This window comes from Mizuhopecten yessoensis, unplaced genomic scaffold, assembly GCF_002113885.1.
Source record: "Mizuhopecten yessoensis strain PY_sf001 unplaced genomic scaffold, ASM211388v2 scaffold7651, whole genome shotgun sequence".
Classification (NCBI taxonomy): Eukaryota; Metazoa; Mollusca; class Bivalvia; order Pectinida; family Pectinidae; genus Mizuhopecten; species Mizuhopecten yessoensis.
Window position 1 is genome coordinate 266,317 of NW_018407154.1, and position 17,117 is coordinate 283,433.

The 17,117-nt window shown below is 35.9% G+C and overlaps 1 protein-coding gene across 1 annotated transcript in view; it reads left to right on the plus strand.

The window, feature by feature from the left end:
* LOC110454063 (SID1 transmembrane family member 1-like) overlaps positions 1-7,586 on the plus strand; it is a 34,900-nt gene extending 27,314 nt beyond the window's left edge. The window contains exons 17-23 of the mRNA XM_021503403.1: positions 1,404-1,506; positions 2,265-2,338; positions 2,934-2,980; positions 3,824-3,929; positions 4,364-4,474; positions 5,018-5,131; positions 5,623-7,586. Of these exons, the coding sequence (XP_021359078.1) occupies positions 1,404-1,506; positions 2,265-2,338; positions 2,934-2,980; positions 3,824-3,929; positions 4,364-4,474; positions 5,018-5,131; positions 5,623-5,685 (618 nt within the window). The 3' untranslated portion in view covers positions 5,686-7,586. The remainder of the gene's footprint in view (positions 1-1,403; positions 1,507-2,264; positions 2,339-2,933; positions 2,981-3,823; positions 3,930-4,363; positions 4,475-5,017; positions 5,132-5,622) is intronic.
* The last annotated feature ends 9,531 nt before the right edge of the window (positions 7,587-17,117 follow it).

The following is a 17,117-nucleotide window of genomic DNA, read 5'->3' on the forward strand; positions in this document are numbered from 1 at the left end:
AAAAACTTGTTGTCATGGCAAGGTTCATCAGATGTTATTGTGATGAATACCCTTGCCATTGGGTTCATCATGTGATAAAAACTGTCAACAAAATTAGTACTGTTGTCATTGTGTTTGTCATAATGTTTTAAACTTTTTTTCATGATGTGTACCTACATTTGTATGTCATTGAGTTCATCATGATACTTCCTTTTTCTGTGATTGTTGCTTTTTCTAAATATATTTGATTATCTCCCTTTACTTGTAATATATATGTCGCAATAACAGCTCTCTAGAAACTGTCAGTGCAGTGGGTACTGTTGTCACTGTGTCCATCATACGTTAAAACACGATATCATGATGAGCACTGTTGTCACTGTGTCCATCATATGTTAAAACACGATATCGTGATGAGTACTGTTGTCACTGTGTCCATCATACGTTAAAACACGATATTGTGATGAGTACTGTTGTCACTGTGTCCATCATACGTTAAAACACGATATCGTGACGAGTACTGTTGTCACTGTGTCCATCATACGTTTAAACACGATATCGTGACAAGTACTGTTGTCACTGTGTCCATCATATGTTAAAACACGATATCGGGATGAGTACTGTTGTCACTGTGTCCATCATATGTTAAAACACGATATCGTGATGAGTACTGTTGTCACTGTGTCAGTCATACGTTAAAACACGATATCGCGATGAGTACTGTTGTCATTTTGATCAGCATACATTAAAACTCTTTATCCTGGTGAGTATCATTGTCATTGGGTCAATGATTTGTTAAAAACTGTCATCTAAAGTGAGTGTGCAGTATGACAGGGAATAGTGATAAAGATAGTGCCGTCGCTGGGGCTCGAACCTACGACTTTTCTCTCTCCGGCCCGATGCTCTACCGCTGAGCAAAAGGGAAATTCCCTATAGCTGACGCTTGTAAGGCAAACTAATCAATGCACATCTTTTACACTATTCCCCCCTTTTTTCTAACATCTACCCATGTTCTTTGACTCTCCACCAAGGGTTCTCCTACCTTGAACGGAGAGGGTCAACGGCACAATGCAGTCTGTAGTAGGACAGGGAATAGTGATAAAGATAGTGCCGTCGCTGGGGCTCAAACCCGCGACCCTTGTCATTCCGGCCCAATGCTCTACCGCTGAGCTAATGGGAAATTCCCTATAACTGACGCTTGTAAGGCAAACTAATCAATGCACATCTTTTACAAGTGTGATGAGTATATCCTGACTTGACATGATCATAATTTTCTAAATCCCCAAAATCTGAGTTGACTAATTTGCAAAATACCTATAATATTTGAAACTCTGTTAGCCGTTGTGGACTTTTGTAATGTATGTAGGTATATGGTACTTATACTCTGTAACCCTGTTTGTAGTAATGAAAATGTACTATGTTTTTAGGTATACGGTACAAACATTTTCTGGATCCTGTTCGCCCTCGTTGACATGCTTGCCTCCCTTATCCTCAGTGTCTATATATACTACATGGGCCGCTTCAAAATGAGTAAGTTTATTTTTTCGATATGGTTATCATTTAAAACAATTTACACGAATCATTTAAGAAATAATGCATATTGATTAGAACCAGTTTTGTGGATGATGTTTATAAAGTTTCTTACTGAATTGTTCATAATATTTGTAACATTGTAGACCAATGCCACATGTTAGCAATTTAAAATCATTTTTGGATCAGATTTGAAACATAATTCATACTGATGGTTTAGGAAGGGATTATTTTATAGTGCTATCTCACTGAAATTTCATGCTGAAGGTATTAGACTTGACATACAACTATGATCATGCATAGACATTCAGATTCCAGTAATATTTTCCCTGAAATTTGGATTGGTTCAAAATACATGTCAAATAGTGTGTTCTTTCAGACTAAAGAGTCAAAGCTCATTTTGGGGAGTCAAAAACATGCTCTCGAGGGTCTATTGAAACCTGTCTCTGATAAAATCTTGCCATCTTTATTAACCCTTTCAACCCTATGTAACTTTAGTAGACTCTACCATGCATTGATCTGGATGAGTCCATTATGGTCTGCAGTGGTGAAAGGGTTAAGCACTGAATTTGTAAGACCCCATACACAATTCTTACGATCCCATCCTCATCACCAAATGTAAGGTTGACCTCAGATTCAACTCTTTGTATTAAACACAGTAACCAACTCAATCATTCAATAGTACATTAACGCATGACGTCACAACTCAATATACACAGGGACTTGATGCAGTACTAAACACTACAGTTACTTTTCAGACACAGGGATCGTAACAAAGATGTATTTATCTCTACGGTACGAGTGTGGACACTGCACGACACCGATGTATAAGGTCAGTAAAAAAACATGGTCACCTAAATCGTAGATCTTTTGTAACTGGAAAGATTCCTGGGATGATGCAGGAAATGTTTATAAGCAGTTGTCTTGTTCGTAATATTAACTTTTAATCATGTTCCACGTTGTATTAAGAGACGTCCTCCCTCGGGAAACCCAAGTATTTGTCTCTGAAATCACTTAAATAACACAGGAATTTTTTTTAAGGTAGTCTCATGAGAAGGACGTCTCTGACATCACAATTGATCACGATAGTGGCAATTTTTTATTTTTTATTTTCACATTTAGCCCTGTTCTGTGCTCGGTTAGTTCAGTTTGAAAATGGTAAAAACATGATTATTTGTTACTGAAGTAAGCGTCAGTTCTATTTTCACTGTAAAATCATATTTTCATGCTTTGAACCCTTTCACCACTGTAGACTATAATGGACTCAACCAGACCAATACATGGTAGCGTTTACTAAAGTTCCATAGCCTGATAGTGGTTAAAAAGTTAAAAGTATATTTCTTACTAAACTTTTCTTGTGTCTTGTTTGGATATTTTACTCATACATTTGTATATTTACTACAATGTTGTTGTTTTTTTTTATTCAGGATAGACTGGTAATCCTCTTTATAGGGAATGTACTGAACTGGAGTTTGTAAGTAGTTGAAATATTCAGGATTGAATCCTGTAGAATGAAAGTTGTGTAATTATAGATAATAACAACAAGTGTAAATTTCTGATAAAAGCTCCTGCACTGATCTTTATTAATGTTTGTTTGAGTGGTTTTATGTCCGCTTCACTACCGAGTAGTTCGGTTATATCCAGCAGACAAATCTTTTATAGTAATGAAGACTTACCATATATCCCATTAGTTGAAGCAATGGGTGGCTATAAGTTTATAACTCTGATCATGATTGGCTGAAATAGTATGGTTACCATAGCAACCACAGCTCAGTTTTGTTCCATAGTAACTGGAGAACCAGGCTACCAATATTTTGATTCACTGAAATATTATGATTACCATGGCTACCACAACTTATTTTTGCTGTAGTAATGCATTACCATGGCAACCATGTCTAAGATGGCTGGAGTTACAATATTTTTCTGTAGTAGTGTAGGTCAACATGATTACCATGATTCTAATTAGCTTGCCTCAGACCACAGTTAAATTGCTTCTGGTTTGTTGTACAAGAATGTAGTGCATTTCTCAATTTTCGGCTTGTTTTTAAATGAGCTTTTATTAGCTCACCTGGCACAAAGGAGATACCCGAACCTGGGTTGTAAATAGTTGTGTCTTAGGGGGTGAAGAATTAGAAAAAGGAGGGAAGAATGTGGCAGAACTGGACTGGGCCAATCGTCGGTTACCAGGTAACTCAATTGATAGAGTGTCCGTTTAGAGTTTTGAGGGCCCCACATTCGATCACTGGTCTGGCGGTACGTATTTCTTCTCCTGTTACAAATATGTGAATCGTCATTGACCTTTAACCTTGCCTTGCAGTGCGATATACGGAGCAGTGACTAGGCCGTCAGATTTTGCCAGTTACCTGCTAGGAATTTTCATAGGCAATTTACTGTTGTACTCTCTCTTCTACATTATAATGAAGGTAAGTTGTTCCGAAATAAATACTCAGTAATGGGTGTCTTGTCTGATTAGGGACATGAATCTGTTAGAATATTTCCTGTTGGAAAGCAAGATTGATCACACTTGATTAACTGTTAGATATATATTAAAATACCATATAATACTTATTAGTTATGGATTTTTATCGAGGTCAGTATGCATGTTGTTATATGAGCCTGATAGTAATATTGACCTAGACAAGAGTCTTTTATTTGTATATTACATTTCATGTTATTGTAAAATACCGATTATAACACTGGGTTTGTGATTTATTTCACAACATGAGCTTTTAAGAAATTAATAAAATAAACTTTTTTATGTTGTACGTATACTTGTCAACATTGCCACTTTATTCAGATCTAAATTTAGAAACATGACATCAGACATGTGTATAACTGAGGTTTGTTTGTGTTTAAGTTGAGGTATAAAGAGAAGATACACCCTTTAGCAGTCATGTGCATCCTAACAGCCACCGTATTCTGGTGCATGGCACTCTACTTTTTCTTCGCTCATCTAACGTCCTGGCAGGTATGTACTGATCATGATATAAGTAAGCTTGAGGCAGTTGTTCCTCATATCAGCTGTACTTGTCTAATATTTACCGTAAGGGTGGTGAATAAGGGTATAAGGATTTGTTTTTCTGTGATATTTAGAGGAAGGCCATTTCCATATTCTACTCCGTATCAACCTGAGACACCAATATCAGCCTGTCGGGCCCGAGGCCTGAGGGCTGAGTGATATACTGGTTGAGGGCTGATACAGAGTAGGATATAGAAATTGTCTTATGGCAGCCATCTTTCATTTTGACAGTTCAAGTTTTTTACCACTATTTCTCAAGGAGTTAACAGTAACCTTTATCGGAAAGGACATTCTCAAACCAAGCTGTATGGAATTTTAACTCTTTCACCCCTATGTAACTTTAGTAAACTCTACCATGCATTGATCTGGATGAGTCCATGTTGTTTTACAGTGGTGAAAGGGTAAATCAAAAGTTACTACAAGATAAATTTACTGTCGACAAGACTTTTAATCCAACAGATAAACAAAAAGAGTATCTTTGTCTCTCTGTAGCTGACTCCATCGCAGTCCAGAAAGGGAAACAAAAGCTGTATGTTACTAGATTTCTACGATGCCCATGACGTCTGGCATTTCCTGTCGGCCATTGCCATGTTTATGTCTTTTCTGGTAAGTAATAAACGGGACAGTTTGTACTCACCTAGCACCTTCATCCGAGGCTATGATGTCCGATTTATTGCAGAGTTCTCCCCAGAATGTTTTTTACACTGATATATATCATTTGCAACGGACGTTCAAGATGGGCACAGCACAGCACTGTAGCATATGCTCAACAATACCATATCAAATTTAGCAGGGAATGAGGCACACACCACCATGCAACTGCCAGGCTCCGTATCAGCTAAATGGCGTGGGGAGAACCCTGCATAGGAATGGGAAACAATATTGCAGCACCAGTGTATTGAAATATTTGTCTTGCAATTTATATATACAGTAGAGAACACTTATAGCTGTGACGCAACATGAAGTCTTTATCATAACCTTGGACAGCATGAGAAAGTCATATGGAACAACTGTTGCTCCCTGCCATTTTATTTCTGCTTAGTGAACAGGCAAAACAATTTTTTCCAGTTAACACACACGTCACCCATCTGTTGTAGGTTCTATTGACCTTGGACGATGACCTCTTCTCCACGCGCAGAGACAGGATCACCGTGTTTTGAGATGACATCACAGCAACATCTGATGATGTCATCATTCTACCACAAAGTGCTATATATACTCGACGAATTACTCGACGAAATGCCGGGAAACGTTCGCCCAGTCACATTTCACCCTTAACTGGTAGAATCCATTTTTTTGCAGATGGAATTTCATCATTAACATGTTATTCCTATGTATAGCATGTTGTGTAGTTATTTTCAGTGGTGTGATAATTCACCCTCATTACGGATGGCGAAAAATTAAAAGCGACAAAAATTTCCCGGTAGACAGTACTATGTATGATCCAGCCAATACCTTAAATATCATGATAATAATATTTTTGTATGTCACAAACTATCTGTGTTTAACACAGAAATTTAACTCATTTGTTCACAAAGTGACAAAGGTAGTTTCAGTTAAGTTATTGACATTTTGTCCTTCAACAAATTTGTCCTGGCATTATTATCATGCCGATATTCTACAAGAGGGTGTAAAATTTGTTCAGAGTTCAGGTGACCTTGACTTGCTTTCTAGTTAACTGCAGCCAAATTTTTAAAACAGTTTTCAACAATTTTCTTCTAAAGATTGTTCAGAGTAATGATATTCACCCTATTTTAGGTTTTTGAAATGAAGGGCAATCATTTTTTTTTAATCAAATGACTTTGACCTACTTTGAAGGTCACAGAGGTCAAATGTACAGAAATCTTTAATTGAATCCCTGTAAAATTTCAAAAGTTTTGTGTAATAATAAGTTTCCTATGGCTCTGATGATCATGATCAAATTTGTTTCAATAAAATAACTTAAACTATTTTCGAGGATACAGGGGTCAAATACAGTCAAACTTTGATTTTTTAACTTTGTGTGACCATCTGGAAAAATTTGAATCATTGGGACTTTGACTCATGAATGTTGAACAACAAATTAAATGTCATACCTTGTTTAAGTGATTTTGAGACGTGAAAAACAAATTATATGGCAACCAGTTATATATTTTTTTAAACTCACAAGTATGTTTACAACATATTCTATAAAAATAAACACGAGTCGTTAATGTCATTTTCTTTGACATATGCTTACGTTTACATTTCAATGCAATTTACAGATAATTTGTTTCAGTTTGATTTATAAGTTGTAATTTTCAATGTTTTCAGAACGATTGGACCTGGATTATGCTTTGAAACAGCGAAAAATTTGACCAATAAAAGTTTGATTAATGAATAGAACGTTAGTAGTGTTATATAATGGAAAAAATCGGGAATTTGCTATAAATTTGACACGACGAAAAATTTGAATCTTTAAAGTTTGATTTATAGAAGTTTGACCGTATGCCAAAATATTTTAAAGATTCGTTAAGTTAAGAGTAATGATAATTTGCCCTGTGTCTTTTTTACCTATTTGTGAAAAAGACTGTAAAAATAGCATTGTCATCACGGTCATCCTAAAATATGTCTGCAGTGTATAAATTGTATTCCAGACAAATTTGTCCTACAGCTTAACATTGTGTTGACAAGATACTCAGTGATTACCTTAGCTATCACAAAACTTTGTAAATTTTGTGTATTAACGCTGTATCATTCCAAACAGCCATTTATATCAGCGTTTTGTATAAATACAAAGATGGCATTAGGTTATCATATGACCATTTCCATATCCTACTCTGTATAAGCCCAAGGGTCTGGAGGCTCGAGGGCTAATATTGGTCGAGGGCTGATATTGAGTAGGATATGGAGTAGAACATTACAACTCAATTGTATGATAATAAATATTAAGTTTTGTTGGAAAGGGAATCGCTCAAGTGTGAACTCCTTATGCATTTATCAGAACAATTGAGAGATTTTTCAATATTCTCTTACACATTTAGTGATAATAAATGTCAAATTTGTTAACAAAATATTGAATTTCAAATGCATTCTCATGACATTGAATTATAAAAATAAAAATACATTATTTTTTTTTCAACTTAAAATCATATTGATGTTGATCTATATTTAGATTTTGGTCAAATTGATCAAGTATTATTGGAAAAAAATAATCGTTTATAAACCTGTATGTCTAATTCAAGTTGCCATACCTGGGTCCCGTTGTTTAAAGCCAAACTAGCATAAGGACTTAACACAAAATTTTGAAACAGTATTTTTTTTATTTGATTTTAATTATCAGATACAGATACAAAAAAATGATCTGTAAACTTTTAAATTCAGCGTTCTAAAAAAAATTGTGTTCCAAATTTTTTTGTTATTGACTCGTTAAGGTTGATCAACCGGACCCAGAACATTACAAATGGGAATGACATTTATGTAAGTTGTGAATATAAATACATTCCATTATATACATATATATTGTACCAAAGTATCTGTGATATGTTCGCTTGGCCCAAAATAGTTTATAACTATTATTTTACCTTCTCAGAATGCTTGGTTTGATCATCATTGGTAACGTTGTAGAACAATTCTATATGTGCTTGTTGTAACTGTAAAGACACCTTTTTGTTTCCATGAATCTTTTAGCTCCTGTTAGATTTTGTTCAAGTTCAAGTATTTATTACAGTTGAAAATTAAAGTATGGGTGAGCAGGCATAAACAATGGTTATACACATACTCATTTTCAAATAAGGATGAAGAATTATTATGTATCCCCTTCGATTAAAGGGAGACATATTGTGTTAGTACTGGTTCTTCTGGTGCTGGTTAAATATATCTTGATGCAACTTCAAGTATACCTGCATCACCCATAGACGATGTGCAGTGCACTATCATTAGTTCATTGTGACCTAGACCCCAAGGTCAACAGTCAAATATGTGCAAATTGTTCAGGAACATCGATCTTGTCCATACTGTAACTTCTAAACCATTAAAGAAATATTGATGAAACTTGCAGTAAAACTGCATCATCTACAGATTATGTGCAATGCAGTGTCTTTAGATCACTGCGGCCTTTACTTGAAGGTCAAGGTTAGAAAAAAAACCTGATTGTTTCAAACATTTAAAGGTGTACGCCAAGGTGATGCCAACGGCTGTGTCTAGTTTTGCTTAAACTTAGTATGCAAGTATATGATGGCATTGTAAACTCTATCCAAGCACCATTTGGGACTATGGAGTCAGTTTGAGGACATCTGTCCCCGTTACAATTAGAACTCCTTCATATATGCGTTTTATAATTTAGCAGTGGGCAGTTCCACTAATAATAAGGTCAAATAAGTGGTAAGTTAAAGAATTCCTGATAAAACTTGCAATATATCTGTATCACCCACAGACCATGTTCAGTGCACTGTCCTTAGGTCACTTTGACCTTGACCTTGAGGTTAAAGGTCAAATAAGTGCAAAGTTTTAAGGAATATCTTGTCCCAATCTGATTAAAATCATCTGTTACATGGCTCCGCCTGAACATCTGCATGTGTTGCGGTCAGGGTCACATTCAAGTGACCTTTAGATGAACCAATCAGAGGCGCGCTGGCAAAAGTTTGCCAGCGAACCGGAATATCATGGTTGATAGATAAATAGCGAGGGGTATCGAACAGATTAGTTTTTCAAAACAAATATGGCGGCAGGAACTGACGTTTCTACGACGCCAAGGAAAACGTACCAATTGGGGAATAATTGCGTAGGCAACACCGCCATACAGTCTTTCTTCTCTAATAAAGCTTTGAATATCTTTTTCTGTTCTGGTTTCAGATTATTCAATCTCAAGTAACTTCAGAACTTTTGCATCATTCTCATCAATGTCCGCCATATTTGTTTCAACTCCGAGCGCCCTTTTGAAAGAGGGTTTCTGATTGGTCAAAACTTATTGAGTATTTATAAATATAAAGGTCACCTGAACGTGACCCTGACCGCGGCACACTCAGATGTTCAGGCGTAGTACGAAGTTAACGAAGCCATGTAACATATGATTTTAATCAGATTGATCTTGTCCAGGCCATAACTTTTAAACATTTGAAGGTGCAAAAAATCACCTCGAGTTAACATTTGTAAAAAAAAAAACATTTAGGAAATTTAAACCTTTTGGGGTTTTTTCATACTCGTATAAGAATCTGACTGCAAGTTTGTATGATGTTTATCTGTTTAGTGTTTCGATTTGTGTACATGTCATAATAACCTTCCAGTACAAAGTAGTGAGATTATCAAAACTTCCAGTGTGTTTTGACCAAATATTGTAGGAATGTTTTTTGGAGTCAGTGGGAAGTCTGTCAGCCATAGTTAAGATTTAAATCTGGAGTAAAAATGTATATATATAATTGTATTATTTTTTCTATAACCTATGTTCACTTTGTTTGACCCAACCAGGGAGTTTCATGATTATTTTTACTTATTCGACCCTGAAGTTTCGTAATGAACGATTCCAACCTTTGAATTGGAAGAGTTCAAATGTGTCTTCAGGGGTGAATGAGTTAAAAGATTATAAAGAAGGTTTAAATGTGACACATTTGTATTAATTGTTTGGTTTAGCATTGTTTAACCTCCTATCAACAGCTATGGTCATTTAAGGACGGCCTCTCCTGTGTGCAAGACGCATGCGTGTGTGTTTTGGGAGGCTGAACTATGTTCGTGTTTGTCTCCTTGTGAATAAATCACAATACCTTCATTATGATTCCATTGCATTTATTGTTTTCCGAAATTGAAGAAAATATAAAAACCATCGATGAATTACTGGAGAGTTTTCTCATTTCATGTCAATAGATTTTTATCTGTTCAAACAAATGATGAAAGAAACACCTGTTGAGTTCATGGGGAATAAAATTCCTCTGGTATATATGTAGATACTGTAATATCATATTTCTATATTATTGAAAAATAATCTTTAAACACAGAAAACAAAGCATTTTCTCTCTTACATCTACTTGTTTTTGTAATAGTGTTACTCCAAGTGTGTACTTCAAGGTTTGGTCTCTTTTATTTTGAAATAAATTACTAATATTTCTATACGGAGTGTTACTTTGACCATCACCAGTAAGTCTGACCCGTAGGCTACATTATAAGCATGTACAATAAAACATCTTTAAACTGCCACCATTTGTTCAGAGAAATTTTATCGTTATAAAAGGGTTTGGTGATAAATAGGAGAAATGTATAAAGTAATTATTATATAATGAATACAGTAAAACCTTGTTATACTGCCACCTTTTGTCCAGATAAATGTTTTCGTTATAAAGAGATTTGGTGATAAATTGAGTGAAATGTATAAAGGAGTTTTTTTTAAGAAAACAAGAAAAAGGGACGTGGAAACATGTTGGCGGTTAACGATGTGACAAATGAAACGAGGGGCATTATATCGTGGTTTTACTGTAGTTGATTTTGATTAACTGTAGTTGTTTTTGAAAAGTTGAAAAAGTTTCTCTGTTTCTGACTTGCAGATGACAAAGTACAACCATTCATGTAGATGTAGCTCATGATGATACAAAACACATATAGTTTGAACAAGAAATAGTGTTATGAGCAATCCATTGTAACCAACATTTGGAAAAAAACACAGTATGAAAAAAAAAAGGGGGCATTCACTCTGTTTATTTTCAGGCTCGAGACTGTCAAAAGCGACATTCTGCTATCCAGATCTGTACTCCCATACAAAATTTAGCAATTGTAAGAGACAGAGGGTCCCTAAACAAAATGGCGCAAATCTATTTTAAGTACCCATCGGTAATATCGTTTAGGAAATATTTTTTCGGAATGAAAGATACACAGATAGAAGACTATACTGAATTGAAAAAATCTGAAAATGAAAAAAAAATTAAAAAAAAGAAATAATCTCAATAACAAAATTTGCATACACATGATTATTTTTTGTCTTTTCCTGTTTAAAAAGGAAACAAATTAATATTACATTAATTTATATATTTCATTTCAAACAAGTAAAGCAAGAGACGACAACCTTGTCTGACTCCTCATGTGAGATATTGTCTGAAGTACACAGTGTCTGTAGGCTACCATTTTGCAGCAAGCTCACTAACATTTATGTTGGATATCCCTCATTGATTACTGTCTTACATGTTGCTCTGATATCTTAGTAAGTCTGACAAATCTGAAGCGATGGTAGATGTTTGCTTCAGTCTTGGTTGCAAAACCAGATTGAAAGATCTATCTCAAGGGTCTTGGAGTTCACATGCGACATGTGTTTCTAACTCACCAGAAACTGACTGCTGATAATTACTTTTATCTGAAGAAAGTAAAATATGCGGAAAAGGTTACCTGAAGACTAATGGCATCTTGAGTTTGGTGAACCTAATGATGCAAGCACTCCACATGACATGGAAAATGATGTCAATAACGCTTACACAAAGTTTATGTCAACCAGCCAGCTACCTATAATCCCCATGTAACTTTAGTAGACTCTACCATGCATTGATCTGGATGAGTCCATTGTGGTCTACAGTGGTGAAAGGGTTAAAGACCGATCAGGTCAGATGATAAATGACTCCTTGGACTTAAGTCATGTCCTGTCGTCATTTAGCCTTACCATGGCCAGTGCAGGCTCTGATATCGACCATCTTGGTGAAGAGGAATGTAAAACAAGGTTGGAGTATGTGCTGAGGAACAGTTACAGCATTTGTTCCTCTACATCAATAGAGGATCAGTTCCTCTACATTCCATGCCTTGTTTCTGTTATGGATGATTTAGACGACTTACATTTCATTGTCTGAACTTGGTATCTTGTGTGGTCTTATAAAGAAACAATATGTGTGTCAAACAATCCATAACGTATTACAGGCTTTGAGTCAGACAGTTGTGGCTTGGTTCCTGGGTCCAAGACTTATTAGTGGTGAGGTGTGTCAAAGGTCACACCACCGTGTTTACTTAGGGATGAAGGGCTGACGAGTTTGTTCAAAGAAATGGCCTTCGCCGATATTCAAAGGTCACATGGGTCAGTTGTCTTAAAAACACTTCTTCTGATTAACTTAAAGGTCTAGAGTGATGATATTTTGGCAAAAGCATGCTGATATTAATCGCTTCTAAGTTGAATTACATGAATGACCTTTACTCATATCAAAGGTCACAGGGGTCAAATATGTTGTCTTATATTAACCAAAAGGTCTAGGGTAAAGATAGCTTTCCAGAAGAATGCTTGCATAAAAGACTTCTAGCTTTGTTTACAAGAATGACTTAACCATATTCAAGGTCACGGGGGTGGGTGAAATATGTTGAAATCTTTACACCACTTCGGAATAATTTAAAGGTCCAAGATGATGATATTTGGTCAGTAACATGCTAAGATAAAGGGATTCCAAATTTGTTTAAATGAATGACCTTGACTTATATTCAAGGTCACAGGGGTCAGATGTCTCAAAAAACATCTTCCAAATAATACTAAACGTACCAGGATAATGTCTTCAATAAGATTCATCAGTTTGGAAATATGTGATATCAAAGTTTTACTTTTTACACAATGTACATATTAAACGTGTCGCAACTGACTGATCCCTTTGTCAAGCTAGCTATGACTGAGTGAGAGATTGGAATTATTCACGATTTGATGAAATTGTATATTTTTCATGTCACTCGACCCGAGACATTCCGCCTATCGATAGGGAGCTTATTGCAGAGTTATCTTCTCTTGAGAGCAGGTATTGATTGTTACGTCATTGGTCTGTGTGAGAAAATTACGTCGTTTTCTCAAAAATTGATGATGTTCCTCTCACAAACAAGTGACGTAACAATCAATACCTGCTCCAAAGAGAAGATAACTCTGCAATACGCAAAGACCGAATACACGCGGCATCAGATAGGTTACCGGTAGGGTGTAGGTCTTGCCCCCTCCCCTGTTATGACAGTATCGGGTCATACAGCTGGTGTCCCCCTTTGTCTCTGTTCATGTTCCGAGTTTTCCTAATTTTGATTGCTTCTTTGATTTGTCTCGTTTTTGTGTGTTGTTCCCTTTCAACTATCTTGGCATTGTCCCAATTGACGATGTGATTTTTGGTGTAAGCGTGATCTGTTAATGCCAATTTATTGTACTGATCGAGTGGCGGATGTTTGCGTGTGGATCTGGTGAATGTGATGTTGTTCATTTTCTCTACGTCTTTTTGATGTTCCTTCAGACGTATACCAAATTTTCTCCCAGTTTCACCTATTTATGACCGCTGACAATGTTTGCATGGAATTTGATATACAACTCCTGTTTTGTCTAAAATGTCAGTCTTGTCTTTGGGGTGCACCAGTATTAAACTATCTGAGGGTTGTCAGACAGGAAGCTCATTGGGGTGCTGAAATGGTGTTTCCTGATCACCCGTGCCAACGCCTCAGATGTTCCCTTCACGAAGGGTATAGTGACCCAACCTTTGCTTTTGGTTTGGATCTCATTACTTTTCTTCTGTCTCGTTTTTAGCTCACCTGCCGGAAGGGCAAGTGAGCTTATGTTATGGTGCAGCGTCCGTCGTCCGTCCGTCGTCCGTCTGTCCGGCGTCAACTTTTTGCTTTAAACAACTTCTTTTCAGTAACCAAAAGGCCTAGGAAGATGATATTTGGCCAGTAGCTTGCTGGGATCAAGGGCTACCAAGTTTGTTCAAATAAATGACCTTGACCCACATTCAAGGTCACAGGGGTTAAATATGTTAAAATCTTCAAACAACTTCTTCTCAATAACCAAAAGGCCCAGGGAACTGATATTGGGCCTGTAGCATGCTGGGATGAAGGGCTACCAAGTTTGTTCAAATGAATGACCTTGACCCACTTTCAAGGTCACTGGTGTCAGATGTCTTTAAAATCTTCAAACAACTTTTTCTCAATAACCAAAAGGCCCAGGGTACTGATATTGGGCCTGTAACATGCTGGGATGAAGGGCTACCAAGTTTGTTCAAATGAATGACCTTGACCTAATTTCAAGGTCACTGGGGTCAGATGTCTTAAAATCTTCAAACAACATTTTCTCAATAAGGAAAAGGGCCAGGGTACTGAAATTCGGCCTGTAGCATGCTTGAATGAAGGACTACCCAGTTTGTTCAAATGAATGACCTTGACCAACTTTCAAGGTAACAGGGGTCTAATATCGTAAAATCTTCAAACGACTTCTTCTCAATAACCAAAAGGCCCAGGGTACTGTTATTGGGCCTGTAGCATGCTGGGATGAAGGACTATCAAGTTTGTTCAACTGAATGACCTTGACCAACTTTCAAGGTCACAGGGGTCAAATGTTGTAAAATCTTCAAGCGACTTCTTCTCAATAAGCAAAAGGGTCAGGGTACTGAAATTCGGCCTGTAGCATGCTGGGTTGAAGGATTGCCAAGTTAGTTCAAATGAATGACCTTGACCAACTTTCAAAGGTCAAAGGGGTCAAATGTCATAAAATATTCAAACAACTTCTTCTCAATAACCAAAAGGCCCAGGGTACTGTTATTGGGCCTGTAGCATGCTGGGATGAAGGACTATCAAGTTTGTTCAACTGAATGCCCTTGACCAACTTTCAAGGTCACAGGGGTCAAATGTCGTAAAATCTTCAAGCGACTTCTTTTCAATAAGCAAAAGGGCCAGGGTACTGAAATTGGGCCTGTAGCATGCTGGGATAAAGGACTTCCAAGTTTGTTCAAATGAATGACCTTGATCCACTTTCAACCTAATGTCCTTTTTCGACAATCAAGGTCAGAGGCGTCATATGTTTAAATCTTTTAATAGTTTCTTATGAAATCTTAAAATTTCAAGTGTTAGATTAATAACAGGTGAGCGATGCAGGCCCATTGGGCCTCTTGTTCTATTTTCTATCTTTTCTATTACAGCTCTTTTTACCTTATTTATTGACCAGTCGGGGTAGCCAAAACGGTTGAATGCGTCTTTTAATTGTCAGCAGTCAGGACCGAAGGGCTATACAGTTTGGTCAACTTAATGCCCATGTTCGACTTTCAAGGTGACAGGGGTCAAACGTGTTTAAATTGTTTAACAGGTTCTTTTGAATTAATTTCAGTCAAGACACCGATGTTTTGCTTGTTACTTTATTTTAGTTCACTTTTAAGATTACAACTGTGAGATTAGTACCAGGTGAGCGATGCAGGCTCATTGGGCACCTTGTTGTCACTACATTTATTAAGATTTCTGTATTGACTCACTTGACCTCAAGTATTCAAGATACACTTTTGTATATAGTTATATGAACAACATTCCGTCTGATGTCGCTTATTTTATCTACTTTAAAGATTCGTTGGCGACGCTTGTTGTCACTATAGATCGATTGTTGTCTGTTTAGGATGCCTTCAAGTATGACGCGTGTGTTTGGACCCAGTGCTAATATTGGCTCGCCTATGATACCTATATATACAGTAATTTATTATAGATAACATATATTCAAGTCTCATTAAGATTTGCAAACCGACTATTTATTAATTTATTCCTCGATTGACACGAAGGGCTTGTCTGACATAAAATATTGATAAATATTCGGGAGGGATAGTTCGAACGGGGAATTAACGCTTTATAAATATATATCACATGACAAATATTTCTACAATATAGATTTTATTTCAAATCAATTCCAATTTTAGTTACTTAAAATGTTATTTCAACATTAAAACACACTAGATAACAAACTTAAATCAAATACAATAGCAATTAAGAAATCTAATTTAGAAATGGAATCACACTACACGACAAAAAATAAAGCTAAAATACCAATCAGCATAAAACATCAATTTCATTTAACTCTAAATGTTCATCTTACATAATTGATATAAACCATATTTTAATTACTTGAGCAATATAGAAGTTTTTGATATTTAAATTTCAAAATTAAGTGCAATGCCATGGCACTAGAATATGCATATCAACAACGCTAAGAGCTAATATTCAAGATAAGGGATACTGCATGACAAAAAAGTACAAACTAAGATGGAACTAATTTGCAAAGGTTTATTTTATGTCCGAAAAAGAATGATGGAATCTATCATAACAATAAATCTTCAGTAAAAAAAATAATTTGACAGGGTTGTAAACCTTTCTCACAATTAATGAAAATTCAGTGCAAAAACACGCATTATGCATTTTAGAAGCTTACGTTTTTTGATATACCATAATTGAATTCAGTGCGAAAAGGTAAAAAATTAAGAAACGATCGAAGTACAAGTCACATGTATCTACTGGTACTTCTTTTTCAATTATATCAATACTAAAGCTGAATGTATGAACAACAAACATAGTTTTAACACAATGGTAGCATTTATTACCTAAATAAAACACTTCAACAAGTAAAAAGAAAAGGATGTACTCCACCGAAATGTCAAAAATAGCCTGTATTAAACTCTTTTCGTATATCCTTTTTTTGGGAAAAATGAGTTAATGGCATAGTAGGAACATGCAAAAAGAATAATATGTCATTGTGTTGTTTTTGTGATATGATCGGTCAAGATACGAATAGATACGAAGTGTGTTATTAGATATGTATGAATGTTTGCAAAAAGAAAAAGAAAAAATATGGAAGTAAAATTTCCTAAACTTCTTTTTAAACTCAGGAAAGCAATTAAAGTTACCCCTACCCCTT